Genomic DNA, 21973 nt, shown 5'->3' with positions numbered 1-21973 from the left:
TGGTGGTACATACCTAAATAGTTTTTATTTTTATTTTTATGTATTTATTGAAGATTTAATCTCTCTCTTGATAGGATCAAAATTGATTTGCTATACAAAATTAAACTAAAAACATATATTTAAATAAAATACATAATGTGGTTTACATATTATTTGGTGCCCTATCAAATTAGGACAGGTTTGATCCAGAACTAGTCCGATAGCTTATAAAATCAGATTTTTATTGGAACCCAAATCCTTCATCCTTCATCCAAATTATCATATTAGGGCAAATCAGATTTTGGGAATGATCCGATCCATCACCTACAAGAAATACATAATTTGAAGGTTCTAATATGCCTTACTAACTACTAAATCACACACAGCACGGGAGTCGCAGCCATCTCCATGTTCAGGGTGTGTTTGTCCGACCACAGTTGGCCCCTTTGTTGCGCGGATCATGACAATTGCTTGCCGATGGTGGGCTGTAGTCATTAGTGTTCATTTTGAGAGACCTCTCTATTACCAGTTCCTTCCCTACATTCAAAATAATAAGATCATAATTATATATATTTATATTTATATTTTATATTATATAATTTTCTTTCTAAGTTGTTGTAATAAAATTCAAAATTTCGGATCAAGTCCGATCCCCTAGTTTGATCAAATAATGATCTTAACTTACCCAAACACTCGACTTCTCCTCGGGAGATTCTCAACCACATTAGTCTTTAAAGTTGATGATTCAAATATCCATTGACTTGAGTCAATATGAAAACTCGAGTAGAGAAGTCTGACAACTTTTAAAACTATGGCGGGGAAGTTTTGTTAACGTGTGTCCCAAGGTCATATATTAAGATCCATTTAATAGGATTTTTTTTTTTTAAAGGGTATTTTAGGTAGTACACAAATTTTAGAAAGCTTCTATTGCCAGACCAACTTTTGCTGACGCCACCCTAAGATGTGTCATAGTTCGTTGTTGATTTTTCTATGAATTGGAGTGGTGTTAGCAAAAGTTAAGGGTGGAAATAGAATATCTCTTATTTATTTTTTCGATAAATGATTGGAAGCCTGAGGATAGATGTCATTGCTCGCCATCCTTGTTTAGGCTTTAGTGCCACTGCACGCACTACAAGGCGATAGCGGAAGGGATGAGGGCCCACATATTAATGAGAATCCAACGCTGTTCTCCTCTCCTCCGTTTTGATTATACCACGTGTAGGATCCACAATGCAACTTAAATACATTACTTTTGTCTATGTAGACCCGGAGGCGAAACGATACCGAGACCCAGCATTTCGTAACGCTGAGCAAAGGCCAACGGGTAATGAAATCAACGGAGGAGATGAAATCATGAGATACTAAACTCCTTTTTGTACGACTGATATTTAAAGTTATAAAACAAAACATATTGAAAGAAAAGTATTTATCACCTGAGAGTGAAACGATGTTCCCTGCAAAACATATTATCGCAAACACAACGAAGAATAACCACCAAACCCGAACAACCCTCATCTCTCTCTCTCTCTTTCTCTCTAATCTATCTATCTATCGATCTCTCTCTATAGAGATGGTATGATGTGGGAAACACAGGGACACCAATGTGTGTATTTATAGGGAAAAGTTGTGTGAATTGGACACGTGGTAGTGGAAGATTAGAAGATAGATTGGACTGTCTAGTAACGTAGGTCACCCCAGGCCACGTCTCTTATTTCATTGTGCTGGAGAAATTAATTTCAAGTTTGCAATTATTATCCACTTCGTTTACTATTTTCTAAATATCAATATCAATAGTGATTTCCATCTGTATCTCTCTGCCTTCCACATTAGTGACATGTAGGACCCACATTTTAAAATATCATCTTCTTTATCATCGTTTTATTCTATTTATTTTTAATCTTAACTATAATAAATTATAAATACTGAAATATTAATATTTACTCTTTTGAGATGGAGGGGAACAAGGGAGAAGATTCTAGAACATGGAAAATATCTAATGACTTTTGTTTTTATTTTTTTCCTTTAGGTCTAATCAAGAATATGCAAGTTTTTGTTGCTCCCACACCACCACCCATGTGGTTTGTTGAGTATATATTTTTTCCTTCACTTCCGGGTGAGTCATAGTTCAGTTAAGTCTTGTGACCCTCTTATATTCATAGTGCTCCCTTACTCCATCAAATTGATCTTTCAGAGTAGTTGGTTGGTTAACATGGTATCAAAGCGTTAGGTTTGTATAGGTCATCGGTTTGACTATTTCCACCTTTGTGAGTGAGAGGGAGTGTTACGTGTATATTTTCCTCCACTATCTGGTGTATCATACCCTAGTTAAGCCTCGTGATTATCTTATATTCATAGTTCTCCCATTCTCCACCAGATCGACCTTTTGAAGTAGTTGGTTAGTTAAAATGGTCTACTCCTCGAATTGAATCGAAGGAGCTTATGAACATTTATTTTTTTTTTTAATGGCAACTCATGACCATTTCTCTTAGAGCTGTGCTAAATCAACAAAAAAAAAAAAAAAAAACACTCATTGATGTGGCAATATGCACACAGAGTCATGGTAATCTAGACTCTCTTTTTTACGCTTTGAGTCGGGCAAAGTCATCCAAGCTAAGTTTGCCTTAAATCTTAGCCACCAAAACCAATAAACCAATCATATATTCTCGACCATCGAGGAAAGTCTAATGATTTTCTAACACAATAACTCAACAACTCACTAACAGTCATATGCAAGAACCATAAATTTCCTCGGGATACACAACTGCACATCCCCATAAATATGCGGTTGTGTATCACGAGCGAAAAATCTACGGTATTTGCACCTGCCACATCAATTAATTTTTGAGTTATTTTGTCAGATTGAGTTAGAAAATCAGACTCTCCAGGAAATTGTAAGTATTCTAGAAGCTTAAGCTTGTTGAGGGGATAATCAAGAGTATTAGATAATGTGGTCTTGAACTGTAGGTCATCCGTTAAAAGTGTTTGTGGTTACTTGGGGTATTTGGAAGGAAAGAAACACTAGATCAGGGTTTCCTCGTTCATGGGGAGTGTGCTTGTAATCTTGTGGAACCCGTCCTTCGTGTTTTAGTTTTAGCTTTTTTTGTTCTTGCATTTGTTTCTTCTTGTAGGTCTACTCAAACAACTTTGTTTTCTTGTTTTTTCTTTATCTATCCGGAATAAATGACATTAACAATGGAAAGCAGAAGCAAGCAATAGTAGCATGAAGTGCATAAATCAACTCAAATAAAGCAATTTGGAAGCAAGAGAAAGTTGTAAAAACCTTCGTGACAAGAAAATCAGCCAAGATTCCATTTCGACCAAGTAACTCTCGCCCAAGGAAAATGGTCTCCCTTGCCTTCAAAGTATTCCATGCCTAAACATTTAGAAGTAAGTTATTGCTTAATTGGTATTGGAATTGGTAGAACTTCTTCAACTTTACTGACCATTGCAACATCTTTACCTTCCCCAAGCTAGCATAACCGGGCGCCAACCGACAAGAAGCATAGCTTGAATATTACCCAACATGCGGACAAGTTTCTCTTGGTTAATTTGGAATGCTGCCAATGAAGCTCCAAACTGTTTCCTCTCGTTCAAATACCTAGGTTTTAGCTTCTAAGAAGTTATGAACTGCAGTGTTTTAACATAGTAAAGATAGAATAGCACATTTTTTGCTACCTTTGACACATGTCATAGACACCCATTGAAATGCCAATTGGCTGCAGGCAACCATGACACGTGAAACAGCAAGTACCTGCTACAATTTGGTGTTAATTAGGAAAAAATAGAGGTGGGACAATCCAAAGTCTACAAAAATCCAAGAAAGTGGTGATAGCTTCTTGTGAGAACTTTAATAAAATATGAAACCTGAAAAATATACTTTCTACACTCACCCACTAGTAAGCCACACTCAAGGATGTTGTCTACACTACTAGAAATGTTCACTTTCTCTAGAGAAATCAATTATCCATGCAAACCCAAAAATAATAACACAAAAAAAGGAATATATATATATAAAGAAAGAAAGAAAGAACCACTACAACAAATATATAAATTAGGAACGGTTGTAAACCGTTCCTAATCCAGTATGAAACGGTTTAGAATCCGTCTCAAATCGAGGCGTCGTTAATGAATTTAAACGGCTGGAAACCGTTCTAGATCTCATGATTTGGAACGGCTAAATACCGTTCCAAATATGCGATTTGAGACATCCGATTTTATAGAACTGATGTCCTGCGTCTAAGACTTTAGACATCGATTATAAACCGATATCTAAAATTATCATAAACTGATATCTAAAATTGAATTTTTTTTTTCCTACTTACCTATTAGCCACGGTCAAAATAGACCCAAATAGATAACATCGAAGTTCTTTATCACATTAATTTATACATAAAAAGAGTTGCAATGAGTCATAATTTACAAATCCAAAATTACAATGCATCGATAAACCATTCACAATCGTTACACAAGCACAAGTGTTTACAAGGAAGCAATGTCATCACTCCCATCCCTCCCTATCTTCTTTAAGATCCCCACAATGCCCGCAACTATCAATAAAAGAATTCTTTTGTGTCGTCACATTGCACTCTCTTACGATGAGCTTCCGCACCTTCAAAAGAGTGTTTGAAGCAAGTGCTCCTGATCAACCAAATAACCAAGGGCTATAAGGTGAGAAATCTTCATGTCCACTGTTTAACTCCAAAGGCAGTCCAATTAGAAGCATAAATAAATTGAATACAAATAAAAGTACCTAAGATAAAGGACCCAGAGTCCGTGTTGACAACAAAAAATCAAATTTTAATTGATGTGATCATTTTTTCAACATTACCAAGAGAGGACACGTTCTTGCAGGAGCAGACAATCATTTGATATGTTAAACCTAAGAAATCTTCTAGTTCAAAAAATTGCACTTCATAAATGACTACAACGTATAATGATGTTGCATATGTGTGTGCATGGGTATTATAGAATATAGATTGATTTACAGGTCATCAACTACAAGAGTTGTTCATGGTTTAGCATTGCAAAGCTCAACTGTGATACTTCTACACCACTCACTCGATTATTACCACAAGTACAATTTTTAGTTTGTACAAGCAATTCATCATTATTCTATACATAATTTTTAAATAAACTACTTTTACAATTTTTAAATAAACTCGTGATACACAAATGTAAGTACTTATGGGGATGTACAATTGTGTTTCCCGAGGAAAATCTATGCAGTTAGGTACACGGCTGACGTGGCAAGTGCAGAGAACCATAGATCATTTTCATTGGGATACACATGAAAAAATGTGCAGTTCTGTGCCCTTGCCACGTTAGCTGCATACCAAGAACGCATGCATTCATCATTATTCTCTCTCTCTCTCTCTCTCTCTCTCTCTATATATATATATATATATATATATATATATATATATAGGGTGGGGTTCCTACAACTCCCATTACGACTCACATTGCGACGCACCGTTTGTCTTATATGGGCAAAAATGTTTGGAATGGGCTGATTTTTTGAGAATGATCTCTGTGATGAGGGGATCATCCTTGCAAAAAATCATCCTATTCCAAAACTTCTTACCCCATCAAAATTGATTTACAAAAACTGGACGGTCTAAAATTTTTCAACTTGTAAACATGGGGCTAGAAGTTTCATAATGAGCTGATTTTTGGCAAGGATGATCTCCTCACCATAGAGATCATCCTCACAAAAAATCAGCCCATTCCAAACATTTTTGCCCATATAAGACAAAATGGTGTGTCGCAATGTGAGTCGTAATGGGGGTCTACGGAACCCGACCCATATATATATATATATATACATGTCCCATTCACCACCCTACGCTTTACCAAACGTGTTTTGTCCTACATGGGTTAGAAGTTTTGAAATAGGCTGATTTTTGGTGAGGATGATCTCTATGGTGAGGAGATCATCCTCATCAAAAATCAGCCCATTCCAAAACTTCTAACCCCATAAAAAATGGTTCACAAAAAATGGACGGTCCACGATTTTTCAAGATTTTTCAGGATCTACAACTTTAGCTTCATTGTTAGCATGAGTAAAGATAGGAACCTCAAGTTGAGGTGGGATCTGGATAAATATGCAAATATCAGCACCTAAAATCTGATACAATAATACACACAAAAAAACAAAAGCAAGAGGAGAATAATGCAGCATGCATCTACATGAAAAAAAGGACTTCTTTTGAATCCCTTTTGATATTGTTTTCTTTAAGCCAAAAAAAAAAAAAGAGTAAAAAGTTTAGTAATCGATCATGATATCTAAAATTTCATTTTTTAAATATATAGCATTCGGTATTTTGGTACAAAAGAACAGTTTGACATAATAGAAATGAACACATTTGCAAAAATATTACTCCAGTAGGTGATACACCAATGGAAAGTCGTTTGAGATGGTTTGGTTACGTGTAACAAAGGCCGAAAGCAGATTACATTCGAATGAACGAATGACATGGCTTGCTGACCCTTTTTTGGTAGGTCTTTGATGATGATGATGATGAGCTCTAACACAAGTAGCCCTTCTTGTGATTTGTTTAAAATCATATTGGTTCATAAAAAAAATCAATTCAAATTAATATGCTTATATTGACGATTACTTCAACTCAATGTGATAAGGTTTATGATTCTAACCATGCAACGGACTAGAGCCCAATTGATACCATGGAAGAATGGGTGCTGCTTAACTTCATTTGCTCCTTCACGTGAGCCCAATCTATTTTTGGGATCTCTGTGTAACAACCGGTACATTAACTGCCTTCCATGGAGACTTACCTGCACAAATACCAAATTTCATTTGAATTCTACACTTTGTGATTCTAAAATGAGTAGCAGAATTTCAAAAAAATAAAAATAAATAAATCATGAACTATTAAAGATGTTTATACTAATGCACTTTATCACATTGCAGACATTAGAAATATGGATTGATGATCTTGAACTATAAGAAATCATGTACATACAAGACGAGTGGTTAGTGGGTTGGCAACTAACCGGTGAGAAAGGGTACCATTTAGTGAAACAAATTTAAAATTCAGAAATATTGATTATGCATAGGTTGGCATTGCTGAAAAAATATCAGAGTAGATTAGTACCTTACCGACATCGCTTTCCCAAAATCGGATGAGCCACTCCCACTCCATCTGCTCGACATCCAATGGATAGTTTCTCTTAGCCACATTCAGGTTATCTTTAAAGGGAATATAATGCTTCCTCTTCAACTTAGACTTTGTAATCCTTCCATTTTACGTTGAAGGATTCAAGTATCCAATCCTTCAAGGTGATGTCCACTTCAAATACATCCTACATCACATTTATAAAGAATAGGAATGAAGATTCTAATATAAAGAATTAACCTTAATAATTATAATACTTCAAGGTAGTTATTTTTATGCTACCCGGACAATCTCATACATCATGCTAAAGAACCGTGGTTTACGTACCACGGTGCCCAAGAATTGGCCTAACTCACGGGCCACGACACCAATAAGCTTACATCAACTCTTATCTTTGGGGTCTGTCGATCTATGTTCCACAAAGACTCGAGGTGTGTATGTCCTCGTTTACATTTTTTATGGAACCCTGTAAAATAATGCATAAGAGATGAACTAAAGTCTCTGTTACGTAACATGCATGAACATAAATAATAAAATGCTTTTAGATGTTTAATGTTATTCCAAATGCTACCAATATTTCCTTAAAAAATTGCCATTATAAAAAAAAAAAAATTATATTGCCATTATGATGGCGCATATTTCCCACCAACAAAAACAAAAATGAGAACATAAAGAAAATGACCTACTGGATGAGGAATCTGATGCCTGATGATGATGTGGTTGCTGCTGTAATTCAGAAATGTTGCTACTTTGTGAGCCCAACTTCTGTTGATGGAAATCTGGAATACTATTTCGCAAATTAAGTTGTTGTTGTCTTATATCTTGGACACTATTTTGTCCCAATAGCGACTGTTGCTGCTTAAGTATTGGTGTTTGTTGTTGGTGCAAAGATTATTGAGACTGTTGATGTCTGGCAAATGGTGTCAATTGTTGAACGGAAGGCTGTTGGGTCTGTTGAGAAGTGTGAGATCTAACACGTCTCGTAATATTCCACATTCTTCACCGAACCTATATGATGCTTGAAAGGGGAAAATAATTTCATTATATGAAAGATACAATAACAACAATAATAACCATAAAACAAATGTAATTATTCATATTAACACAAGGAAGTTAATATAAATCACAAAGAAAAAAAAAAGGTGATGTCAAGATGATATGAACCAACACTGATTTCATTAAGCCCAGGGAACCAAATCCTGTATCCGCCAACAGACATTGAGGGAATATAAGTTGAAGATATGAAAAAGTAAAGAAAAGACAAAATTCTATATTGTGAAGTAGAAATACTGTAGACCAAATAAATTCTGCAGTTTGTGTTTGAGAAGATTTATAGTTATGTGCAAAGTGGAGAGAAGAAGAGGCTCTTTCAAGACGTGTTTGAGAAGCCCAAAATGCCATACTTTTCATACACATGCATAATAATATGATATTTTAACCTATAAAAAAAATGATACAATAATTTTTTAAATAAGATAAGGAAGAAACATATGAAAAGTAAACACCCTAGCTTAGTAAAAGTATATTTCTAATAAAAAGTCATTGCTCTGTATAACTCAATAAATTACCATATGGAAGATGGATAGTGCCAACCCTCTTTCAAGTTTCAAAAGTCATTTTTAGAGAAAAACACTACAAAAAGGGTGACACTACCTTAGAGTTAGAATGTATGTTAGGGCGTCGATGTGTTGAATTGTGGCCAACACAGAAAAAAAACTTAAAAGTGTTGTATCCTTGTGTAGAAGAATCCGGAAATTTGATCTCGTAGAATCAAGAAAATAGGATATTCTTCTTGATTATTCTTGATTACTCTTAACTTTCTAGAATATTCTTGTAATGTTCTACAATAGGATAGTTGGTTTATTATTCTAGAATATTCTTGAAGTTCTAGATTATTCTTGTAATAGGATAGTTGGTCTATAAATACCACTATTGGGGCATTTGTAATGATCATCCAAGAATTCTCAATAAATTCAATTTTTCTACATGGTATCAGAGCACTAGGTTCTGATCTAGGGATTACCTATGGCGGGTCAAAATCCGTGGAAGACGGCTTTAATCGGTGCGACTAGTAAGGACTTAGTGGTGTCAGAGGAAAGCACCACAAGTCCGAACCTGAACTCTTCCATCTCATTTAGTGGTTCAGAAGGGTCCACGAATTCGTTCCAATTAAATATCCACCATCTAAATGGAAAAAACTACACGGAATGGTCGCAAATCGTTCGTTTGATTTTGGAAGGCAAGGGGAAGCTTGGATATCTGACAGGAGAAGTGACAAAACCTGCCGATGTAGATTCGACTCTCAAGACCTGGAAATCAGAAAATTCTTTGATTATTGCGTGGTTAGTGAACTCAATGGAACCCGCAATTGGCAAGCCCTTCATGTTCCTACCGACGGCCAAAGATGTTTGGGAAGCAGTCAGGGATACGTATTCCGATCTAGAAAATTCTTCGCAGATTTTTGGTTTAAAATCCAAACTTTGGCACGCGAAACAGGGTGACCGAGATGTAACCTCCTACTACAACGAGTTGATGACATTATGGCAGGAGTTAGACCTCTGTTATGATGATGTCTGGGAGTGTGCGAATGATAGTGTCCGGTTCATGAAACGACAGGAGAATGATCGTGTATTTATGTTCTTAGCAGGACTTAACAAAGAATTAGACGAGGTGCGGGGCCGAATTTTAGGGAAAACTCCTCTGCCAACAATTCGTGAGGCCTTCTCAGATGTTCGGAGAGAAGAAGCACGGCAGAGTGTGATGCTTAACAACAAATCGGTTCCTAGTACTACTAACTCGGAAGTAGAAAGTTCTGCCCTTGTAACTCGAGATTTTCAGGAGGAGGTGAAGAAGGATGGTAAGCGTTCTGAACGGCCGTAGTGCGATCACTGCAAACGTCCGTGGCACACACGGGAAACCTGTTGGAAAATTCATGGCAAGCCTCAAAACTGGAAGAAGTCTGGTGGAGCGAGGCGTGCACTTCAGGCCAGTGTCTCGGATCAAGAGCAGCAGTCTTCTTCAAATTCGTTTCCTTTCACCAAGGAGCAGATAGACCAACTGTACAAGATTCTCGAGTCTCAGAAAAATCCTACTTGTTCTTTGGCTCAAAAAGGTAATTACCTGAAAACAGCTCTCATTGGTGTCAACCCTGATCGCACCTGGATCATCGATTCAGGTGCAACCGATCATATGACAGGGTTGTCAAATCTTTTTTCTTCGTATAATCCTTATGCAGGTAATCAGAAAATTAAGATTGCAGATGGCTTTCTTTCAGCCATTGCAGGAAAAGGTTCTATTATAGTATCTCCATCACTCACTCTTCACGATGTTCTTCACGTTCCCAAACTTTCCTGTAATCTTTTGTCTGTCAGCAAGCTAGCCCGTGATCAAAATTGTCAAACTAATTTTTTCCCAACTCATTGTGTGTTCCAGGATTTGACCTCGGGGAGGATGATTGGCAGTGCTAAACAGAGTGGAGGACTCTACTTCCTTGATGATGGATCTGAATCGAGGCGACAATCTCAACAAATAAGTTCCTGCTTTGAATCTATTTCTGTTTCCAATAATAATATTATGTTATGGCATTTAAGATTAGGTCATCCAAGTTTCAAATATTTAAAACATTTATTTCCTAAGTTGTTTGGCAATAAAGATCCATCTATGTTTCATTGTGAAATATGTGAATTTGCAAAACACCACCGTACATCTTTTCCTTCACAACCATATAAACCATCAAAACCTTTCACTATTATTCACAGTGATGTTTGGGGTCCTAATAAGATAAGTACACCTTCTAGCAAGAGATGGTTCATCACATTTACGGATGATCATACTCGACTCTGCTGGGTGTATTTATTGAAAGAAAAATCAGAGGCCGAACGCGTTTTTAAAATTTTTTACAATATGGTGCAGACTCAATTTCAAACTAACATACAAGTTTTCAGGAGTGATAATGGGAAAGAGTATTTTAACACGACCTTGGAAAAATTTTTTCTTGAAAAAGGAATAATTCATCACAGTTCTTGCATCGATACACCCCAACAGAATGGTGTTGCAGAAAGAAAAAATAAACATCTGTTGGAGGTGGCTCGTGCATTACTTTTTACAACTAAAGTTCCCAAGTATCTATGGGGAGAGGCTGTTTTAACTGCTGCGTACTTAATAAACAGAATGCCCTCCAAAGTTTTACAATTTCGAACTCCTTTCCAAGTTTTCACAAATTGTTTTCCAACTACTAGACTTTCTGCTGATCTACCTCTAAAAATATTTGGTTGTACGGTTTTTGTTCATGAACATCGAAAAATTGGAAAACTTGAGCCCAGAGCTATAAAATGTGTCTTCATTGGTTACTCCCCAACTCAGAAAGGCTATAAATGTTTTGACCCGATATCGAAAAAATGTTTTGTCACAATAGATGTTACATTTTTTGAAAAACAACTATATTTTAAGGATATTCATCTTCAGGGGGAGATTTTTAAGGAAGATTCATTTAACTCGGGCAATGTTTTTCTCTTAGATGATGTGTTTCTCTTGCAAGAATCTGAGTCTAGTATCTCTGCACCTACAGTAAATGGCCAAGATTCATTCCTTGAAAATCCTCCTATTATGAGTGATGTTTCCCCTGAGTCTAGACCTACATTTGAAAAACAATTTAAAAATCAGAATTCTGAACAACAAATTTTGGAAACCGAAAATAAGGAACAACCTACTATAATGTCACAACATGATAATAGATTCAAGGATGGTGACCGAACTTGGAAAGGGATTGTTTACTTGAAGAAGAATCATAAGAAAAGGAAAGACGAATTGACTCTACAGCACAGCCATGATTCTGAACCAAGGACGAATCAACAATCTGAGTCTGTTACAGGTAATTCTCTTTCTCTTTCCAACAGTCAGTCTAAGCCTTCTGATTTAGACATTCCTATAGCTCTTCGTAAAGGGGTTAGATCTTATACTAGTCATCCACTGTCTAAATTTGTATCATACTCGAAATTGTCATCATCTCTTGCTGCTTTTACCTCTCAATTGTCCAGTGTAGAAATTCCTAATAGTGTACAGGAGGCTCTAAAGATTTCAAAGTGGAAGGAAGTAGTACTTGAAGAGATGAAAGCTCTTGAGAAGAACAATACTTGGAGTGTTGAGGCATTGCCAGCTGGGAAGACCACTGTGGGTTGTAAATGGGTCTTCACTGTGAAGTACAACTCTGATGGTTCAGTGGAAAGATACAAGGCTAGGTTGGTGGCAAAGGGATTCACCTAGACATATGGCATTGATTATTCTGAGACTTTTGCTCCTGTTGCAAAATTAAACACGGTGAGAGTACTTTTATCTATTGCTGCTAATCTGGACTGGCCCTTGCAACAACTAGATGTGAAGAATGCCTTCCTCAATGGTGACTTGGAGGAAGAAGTGTACATGGATAGTCCGCCGGGATTTGAAGAGAAGTTTGGCTCAAGAATATGCAAACTAAAAAAGTCCCTGTATGGTCTCAAACAGTCTCCAAGGGCTTGGTTTGAGAAGTTCACACAGTCTGTCAAAAAACAAGGATATTCTCAAGGACAAGCTGATCATACCTTGTTTTTCAAGTTTTCTCATGAAGGAAAGGTTGCTGTGCTAATAGTTTATGTTGATGATATTATTCTCACAGGTGATGATGTGATCGAAATAGAGAGATTGAAGAAGAGCCTTGCTTTAGAATTCGAAATCAAGGATTTGGGAGCACTAAGATATTTCCTTGGCATGGAAATTGCTCGTTCAAGGAAAGGAATCGTTGTCTCTCAACGAAAGTATATTCTTGATCTTTTGAAGGAAACCGGGTTAAGTGGTTGCAGACCGGCTGAGACTCCCATGGATCCCAATGTAAAGCTTTGGGAAGAGGGAAGTGTTCCTGTTGATACTGGTAGATACCAGAGATTGGTTGGAAAACTAATCTATTTATCTCATACTCGACCGGATATTGCCTTCTCTGTCAGTGTTGTTAGTCAATTTATGCACGCATCTTATGAAGAACACCTCGAGGCGGTCTACCGAATTTTGAGATATTTAAAGTCTACTCCTGGAAAAGGTCTGTTTTTCAAAAAGACAAATCAAAGGAGTGTTGAGGTATTTACTGATGCAGATTGGGCAGGTTCAGTGAATGACAGGAGATCTACTTCAGGATATTGCACCTTTTTGTGGGGAAACTTGGTTACCTGGCGAAGCAAGAAGCAAAATGTTGTTGCCAGAAGTAGCGCAGAGGCTGAGTTTAGAGCAATGGCTCAAGGGATCTGTGAGGTATTGTGGATATACAGAATCCTCGAAGAACTCAAGATGACTGTGGAACTTCCTCTGAAGCTGTACTGCGACAATAAGGCTGCAATAAGTATTGCTCACAATCCTGTCCAGCATGATAGGACGAAGCACATTGAGATTGATCGACATTTCATTAAGGAAAAAATTGAAGCTGGAACTGTTTGCTTGCCGTTTGTGCCTTCTAGTCAGCAAACAGCCGACATCTTGACTAAGGGGCTTGATAGACCTAACTTTGAACATCTGATAAGCAAGTTGGGCATGATTGACATCTATGCACCAACTTGAGGGGGAGTGTAGAAGAATCCAGAAATTTGATCTCATAGAATCAAGAAAATAGGATATTCTTCTTGATTATTCTTGATTACTCTTAACTTTCTAGAATATTCTTGTAATGTTCTACAATAGGATAGTTGGTTTATTATTCTAGAATATTCTTGAAGTTCTAGATTATTCTTGTAATAGGATAGTTGGTCTATAAATACCACTATTGGGGCATTTGTAATGATCATCCAAGAATTCTCAATAAATTCAATTTTTCTACACCTTTTCAATAGGATGACAATGTTTCATTATAAGCAACAAGGAACAGGTGAAGGCCTGATTTTTAGAAAGGGTCATTGGATAACAAAATTGAGGGATTCATGTTGATGTAGTTAGTCCCATCGTGTTGACGTAGTTATTTTTACCAATGGAGAAGACTTGCCTATGGAAAGTGGTTCCAAAAGGTAAATTCTCAGTAAAGTACTTCTCAACATTTTGGCGAGTTTTTTGAGAAGAGTATTCTATTGAGATCATTTGGGATAATTCATCTTCTCTTAATGAGAAGGAATTTGCTTGGGAGGTTGCTTTAGATTAAAATCTTAATGGAGATATCTTATCAACTAAGAAGCCAATCTTGAATAAATGAATTATATGCAAGGAGCGAGAGTAGTATGCCCACTAGTTAAAATGATCAGAGCAAAAAAATAGGACCTTGAGCAAGAAAATCACTTTGGACATCTCCATCATAGTTTTTACAAGCCCACACATATCCCGCCTTCACTTTTTAGTGCATAAGCCACCATGTCATCGATCAGCCAATGCTCATACCTGAATCTCAAAGAATCAATCTTTTATCAACCATTTCGTTTTTCAAAATATGTTAACAATATAAGCAAATGGGTCGCAGTTCGTCAAAGATGCACACTTACCATATGGAATGCTCTTCAAATTTTGGTTTCCATTTCTCTTCATAAACCTCTTGAAAGATATCCTTACACCTGTAATGGTCCCATGATAATAGTTTAATCCTTATGGGTTGCAAATTTGCTAATTGACTAAAATTTCTGACTACATCATAGGCATAAGAATGAGCTCTATCAGTAGTGAAAGCCTATGGTTACCTCCCATCGTATTTCTTTAGGATCGTGTTTTTAGTGCTCAAGTAAAGCGGCCATTTCTTCGCAAATGCCATTGCCATTGATGATTTGGCAAAAGCTCTAATCGACTAAAAATTACATAGGACTTCTTAAAATTGTGAGAAAGTATATCATGATCCACCTCTCCATACAAAAGGTTAAATCAAACAAACCTCATCAACATTGTACATAGCCAATGCAATTCCAGGACCTTTGAAATCATGAACATCAAGCTCCACTGCCATGCCCCCCTCATCTGGGACTGGTAAGAACAAAGATGACAGCAGACAACACGGAAAACAATAAATTATTTGATGCATTGAAATTTTTTAACAGTTTAAGAGAGCATCTAAAAAGTTAAAATCCGCTTACCAAAGATCATCTTAAGCTTTCCTGGTCCTGTAATGATCATATCAGTTTAAATAAGCTAAGTAACAACCCAGGTTTAAAATCTCATCTTGGGGCAATATTTTGGTGAATTCCTAGACAATCTGAAACATCCAGCGTTTCAACCAAACAGTAATTTCTAGGATAACACATTCTGAAATTTGTACAAAATAAAACTTTAAAACTCTAATTGATTTTTAGCGGAAAATTGAAAGAATAAATATGGTAAAGATTTGCACATTTTTTCAGATAAAAACAACACCTAGATCACTTAAATGCACTGCAAACCAAGAAATTTTTTCCATTTTAAGTTCTAATAATCACAAAAGTGTGGATCATATGCACCCAGGGTGGAGGATTGAAACCCTCCTCCCACACCCCAACATATGCCACGTAATAATGCAAGGAAATTTTAAAAACGAGATATTTTAGGTACTAATTCCTTGAATTTTGGCTTACATGGCATGTATTGAGCTGTGGGCAGAGGCTTTCAATCCTCCACCCTGGGTGCATACGATCCGGACTCTAATTACAATTATAAGATAATTCAAAAAACCATGTGCAAAAAAAATTAAAAGATAATTTAACTTCTTTTTTTTTAAATTGAACTTACAAAAAAAAAAATTTATAAGATAATTCAAGAACCCAACTTTGTGATCATGGAAACACCTAATTAATTGATGAAATTAAGCTGAAATTTGTTGATGAAAATCATAAACAAAGATAACTAACAGAAAAATCACTTAAAGGTAATATTTTGGTAAATTCCAAGACAATCTGCGACATTCAATGTTTCGGGGTCAATTTTTTGTTCCAATGTCAACCCAAGATGTAATTTCAGGGGGGGGGGGGGCAAAAAAATTCTGAATCTTTAAAACTCTAATTGATTTTAAGCAGAATATTTAAAAGAACAAATGTAGTAAAGATTTGCAAATTTCATATAAAAACAACATCCAGATCTCTTAAATGCACTGCAAACCAATAAATTATGTCCATTTTAAGTTCTAATAATTACAATTACAAGATAATTCAAGAACGCGAATTTGTGATCATGGAAACACCTAATTCATTGATGAAATTAAGCTGAAATTATATTTAAAAGAACAAATATAGTAAAAATTGGCACATTTCAGATAAAAACAACATCCAGATCACTTGAATGCACTGCAAACCAATAAATCATCTCTCTTTTTTTAACTTACAATATTCAAGAATTCGACTTTGTGATCATGGAAACGCCTAATTAATTGATTAAGCTGAAATTATATTTAATATTTAAAAGATCAAATATAGTAAAGATTTGTACATTTCAGATAAAACCAATATTCAGGTCACTTAAATGCATTGCAAACCAATAAATCATCTCTCCCTTTTTTAAGTTCTAATATTCAAGAATTCGACTTTGTGATCATGGAAATACCCAATTAATTGATGAAATTAAGCTGAAATTTATTACAGAAAATCAGAAACAAAGATAACTAACAGAAAGAGTGAAAGAGAGAGTAGAGACGAATTATTAATTACTCGATCTAGGGCACGTAGAATGTTGAGGCCAGAGATGATGAAGTAGGCGAGAGTGAGACGATTGATCTCTTTTTCAGAATAAAAAATTACAAAATAAATTGAAGCGAAACACGATTCGATTACATACCTGCTCCGTGTCGAAAATTTGAGAAAAATTAGGTTGATCGAGGGAGCGACAGAGAGAGAGAGAGAGAGAGAGAGAGAGAGAGAGAGAGAGAAGGAGATCGAGAGAGAACGACTGAGAGAGAGAGAGAGATTGACCGAGAGAGAGAGAGAGAGATCGACGGAGAGAGAAAGAGAGAGGCACAGAGAGAAGTTCGTTCCCAATAATGAGATGGGAAATGGGACGTTTAAAAGAGGACTAAAATGGCTTTAATAGGTAAAACGGTTTAAATCCGTTTTGTAGTTTGGTTCCTGATTCAATATTTTCTTGTAGAGAATTAAAAGATTCCCTCACTACTCAATTAAGTAACTGTAAGAGAATTGGTATAACATCATACCTTGTTGGCATCCTGAAAGGAACTAACACCAGGTAACCTATCTTCTTCAGGAACAAAGACTTTCTTCAAGATAATATCCCCATTCTGAACAATCCTTTGGCCAATTTTGTTTTGTATTTTAGTGGCCATCAGTCCAGGGGAACCCTTATTTACAATAAATCTGAAAATGGTCAGCAGAAGCACCATGCATTTTTTGAGAAGGAATACAAGCCAATGCAAAAAACCTCCTTTTAAGTAGCAATTCCGTACTTGGATATTTTAAGCATGAACTCAAGTAACTCAATGCAGAAATAAATAAAAAACAAGGGAATTATCATTAAAAGTGCCACATATACAGGCCGCATTATATAAACATCTATTTTATAAAACACAACGGTGGATCTAACTCCAACTCTAGTGGAGTGGAGTGCAGACTACCCTATTTTATTATCTTTCCTCTTCACTCCCTCCAATTTTATTGCCTTTCCTCCCCCCCTTAACTTTACTATCTTCCCTCTTTTACCCCATTAACTCCATAGAGGATGCCCATGCCGTAGGCAAAGGCAAACTCTAGTATTTCAAATGCAGTGTGCAAGTCACTATAAGCCACCTAAGAAATCCCCTGCAACACCCACTTGGGAGATATGTTGGACTAAACATCAACTCAATCAATCATCCTAAATATGTTTTTTATTATACAGTCATGCTCTTCGGCCTAAAAAATGCGGGGGCTACTTACCGAAGAGCGATGATAGCTATATTCAGTGACATTCTGCATAAGGATCTCAATAACTATGTGGATGACATTGTGGTAAAGAGTAGGACAAGGGAAGAACATGTTGTGGGGTTCGTAGTCCATAAACATGGGATCGAAGTAGATGGTCATAAGTTGGCAGCCATTATGTCTATGAAGCCACCACAAAACTTCCGTAAGTTGAAAAGGTTTTTCGGAAAAGTGTCATATGTTAGGCGCTTCATACTGGTCTAGTTCAAGTGATTGAACATTTTGGACGACTGTTAAAGAAAGGAGTAGCATTCGAGTGGAAAATGGATCAAACTGAGGCCTTTACTAAAATCCAACGATTGATGAGTGCTCTACCAACAACGATGCCACTAGATATGAACCAACCCTTTTTACTCTACATAGCTACCACTGATAAGGCTATCGATGCATTACTCGCACAAAAAGGACCAGATGGTGAAAAACCCATCTATTATATAAGTCATGCGTCGAGGACTGTCGAATTTAGATACCCAACGGTCAAGCGAGTGTGCCTTTTACTTATGTACGCTACTCAAGAACTTCGACATTATCTAATGGCTAACAAGGTAACGTTTATGACGAAGTCAACTCTAGTGCGTTACCTATTGTTAAAGTCGGCTCTTTCAGTATGGGTCGCCAAATGGTTGCTTCAATTGTTAGAATTTGATATAGAATTCTATGATCAGAAGGCTACAAAGGGACAATTAGTAGTTGACTTGCTCGTTGCATTCCCTAGATCGGGTGATTTTGTCTGCTATGACAGTGTGTCGGGCGCCCCTGTGAGAGCATGTCATGTGTAACTGAAAAGCGTAAGTGGGAGATGTACTTTGAGGGATTGACCATAATGAATGGAGGAGAAGTATGCATAATGCTTATAGTGCCATATGTAACTACTTCCTCCTATTTCTTCAAATTCGATTTTCCATGCACAAATAACACATTGGAATATGAGGCATTCCTCATTGGTTTAACACTTGCAAGAGATCTGGGGGTAACTCACATCGACATCAAAAGGAACTCCAACATGTTAGTTAATCAGATGAATGACACCTTCGCCTTGAAAGAGCTTACCTTGGTCCCATATAGAGCAAGCGCCCAACGCATATTGAAGATGTATGAGCAAACTACGATGCTACATATTGGATGGTCACGAAATTGTCATGCGGATGCGTTGGCGACATTGGCAACGAAGTTGTCTTTCGAAGGCAAAGAGTCCAAAATCAAAGTGGCAAGATGAATCATACCAAGCTCCTGATTGATAGTGGAAATGGATGAGACCAAGCACTTGGCAGGCGGACACCAAGGGAAGAGTTTCCTCTTCCAACGATTGCTAGAGTTGGGCTACTATTGGCCAACAATAGAAAGAGATATTGCATTGTTCGTGCAAAGATGCGATGTGTGCCAAAAGCACATGGACATGATATATGCACAGCTATCCCTTTACAAGCAATTGCTACCCCTTGACCTTTCTTCGCATGGAGCCTAGACCTTATTGGGCAAATTAACCCTAAGTCCGCCAAGGGGCACATCTAGATCATCACCGCCACAAAATTCTTTACCAAGTGGGTCGAAACGGTCCTACTTTAAATGGCTAAGGGGGCCATAGTGGTAGACTTTATCAAGGAAAACATTATATGTCGTTTTGGCATCCCCAGGAAAATAATATCGGATAATGGAACACCTTTTATCAATCAGTATATATAGCAAATGTTGTTGAATTATAGAATACATCATGGAAGGATAATCTTGATTTATCCACAAGGGAACGCTTGGGCAGAGGCCCAAATTGGGTACTCTTAAGGATTTTGAACCAAATGGTCCATGACCATCACAGACAGTGGCATCAACACTTGTCCCTTGCTTTATGAGCTTACCGAACATCTCTACGCATGTCTACAAAAGCGTCTCCTTTCTCCTTGGTGTACGGTTCAGAGGTTGTATTACCAAAAGAAATCGAGTTCTCTTTAGCAAGGATAGCCGCGACGAGCGAGTTACTTGTAGGAGATGAAGAGTAGAGGATGGCTCAGCTAGAATCGTTAGAAGAAAGGCAAAACGTAGCCGAAGACAATGTCAACAACTACCAAAAGTGGATGACCATAGCATACGAAAAATTAGTTAAGGTCTGACGCTTCAAGAGGAAAGATTTGGTGCTATGAACAAATAAACATTTAAGAAGGGGTATGACAACACCGAAATTAACACCCACATAGGAAGGGCCTTCGTCATTCGTGCAACCTTGGACAACGGATATTACAAACTTGCGACAACTGAGGGCGAAGAACTAAACGACCCAGTCAACAACAAGTGGTTAAAGAAGTATTTTGCACAAGGTTATTCAATGTAGGTGGTTAAATTAACACACAAAGAAGATGACATGGCTCTTTATTCAATGTAGGTGGTTATTCAACCTCTCTCTATCGTTATCTCCATAATATGGAGATAACGTTGTTGTAAACTATCATTTGACTACCAATTTTAAAAAATCACAACAATGAAGCTCTTTAAAATAAAGAGTCACGTCATCTTTTTTATCTCACATTCACTTTATCCTTCCTTCTTATCTATCTATATATATATAATAAACCACAAGGGTGGACCCACTACCTTTATCCTTTCCATAAAGAAGGGTTAAGATTGAATGTCACTACGAATTTGGAGAAAATCTTTTAACTTTATTGTCTTCCCTTTTCTCTTCCTTCCTAAGAATACCCTTTCAATTTTATTGTCTTTCCTCTTCTACTTCCCTTCTAAGAATATTCCTCTAACTTTATTGTTTTTCTTCTTTTATCCCTTAACCTCGAAGTGGGTGCCCGTGGCGTAGGTACAAGCAATAGTAATATATTATATAATTGTATATATTCATGATCTACTGATAAATGAGAGAAATGTTCAAAAAGTAAATGTTGGATAGAAACTCTCTTGCTACTTTGTTTTTTTAATGTTCATGTGACATATTTGAGAAGTGTATAGTTAATCTTTATATTTGGAGAGTGTGAAGCTCAAAGTAAATAGTTTTATCTTTTAGCTCAATATTGGAGAGGATGCACTCTTCAAATTTGATAGTTTGAAGTGGCGTAGGAGATACTCTTAATAGATCATTCATATATATATATAATTGTATATATAAGAGGGAGAGATGGAGAGAATGAGAGATGACATGGATCTTTATTTTAAAGAGCTCCACTACTGTGATTTTTTAAAGTCGGCTGTCAATGTAGACACCCCATTTTTGCACTCGCCTGATTAATCAACTCGTCAACCCGATCGCAATGGTTCCCAATGATGGATGTTTATTCCAATGCTTTATTTTGTTATCAGATATGTTTCAGAAATCCGGATAAGGTATCTCGAACTGATAAAACTTAGAAACCACGCTACGCTAGGAAAATACGACCCCAGGAACATAGAAATCATCATTTTGCATACCAAAAAGAAGTTTCACGATAAAAATCACTAACAATGACCAAATTATCAAAATACCCCTAACTTCAAAACAACCCTAGAGCCTACATTACGCTTAGGAAAACCCATTCAAACACATAAAACAACAAATCGAAATCAAATAAATTATTTCGCTAATTTTCACATAATTTGACAAAATTACGAAAATACCCCTCATAAAATTCACGACCATTTCACACAAAAAATTTCATAAATGACAAAAACCAACATTCCCATTAAATTTCTTATGAAAAACTGATTCCAAAACATCTTGGACCATTGAAAAACGACTTAAAACGTAAAAAATCCTCTTTTAGGGTAAAACGGTAATTTTACAACTTTAATAATTAAAAATTTCGAAATTAATAAATAAATCATTAAACAACGTAAATTGAAACATTAAAGTCAATCAAGTAAGACTAAAGTCAAGATATTAAAAGCCAACCAAAAAAGACTAAAGTTAAAATATTAAAGTCAATCTCATAAGACTAAAGTCAAAACCCTAATATAAACTAATCAAGTCAATCTCATGAGACTAAAATCAAAACCCTAATCTAAACTAATCAAGTCAATCTC

The 21973-nt window shown here is 36.5% G+C and overlaps 1 protein-coding gene and 2 long non-coding RNA genes across 3 annotated transcripts; 1 reads left to right on the top strand and 2 right to left on the bottom strand.

The window, feature by feature from the left end:
• Positions 1-100: 100 nt before the first annotated feature.
• LOC147386303 (uncharacterized) lies at positions 101-2675 on the bottom strand. The gene is made up of 2 exons (XR_015172328.1): positions 1413-2675; positions 101-516 (listed from the first exon to the last, which is right to left on the bottom strand). It is a non-coding gene; the product is annotated as an uncharacterized LOC147386303 (long non-coding RNA).
• Positions 2676-14970: 12295 nt separating this feature from the next.
• On the bottom strand, positions 14971-16851 carry LOC147386302 (uncharacterized). The gene is made up of 3 exons (XR_015172329.1): positions 16715-16851; positions 15176-15294; positions 14971-15065 (listed from the first exon to the last, which is right to left on the bottom strand). It is a non-coding gene; the product is annotated as an uncharacterized LOC147386302 (long non-coding RNA).
• A 1389-nt stretch (positions 16852-18240) lies between these two features.
• Positions 18241-19193, top strand: LOC147386301 (uncharacterized). The gene is made up of 2 exons (XM_086424531.1): positions 18241-18522; positions 18720-19193. Exons 1-2 carry the CDS (start codon positions 18241-18243, stop codon positions 19191-19193), a joined length of 756 nt encoding a protein of 251 aa, XP_086280657.1.
• The last annotated feature ends 2780 nt before the right edge of the window (positions 19194-21973 follow it).

This window comes from Akebia trifoliata, chromosome 14 (assembly GCF_017979445.1).
Source record: "Akebia trifoliata isolate Shusen 1 chromosome 14, ASM1797944v1, whole genome shotgun sequence".
NCBI lineage: Eukaryota > Viridiplantae > Streptophyta > Magnoliopsida > Ranunculales > Lardizabalaceae > Akebia > Akebia trifoliata.
The sequence above is the reverse complement of the archived record's forward strand: the minus strand, read 5'-3'. Positions and strand labels throughout refer to the sequence as shown.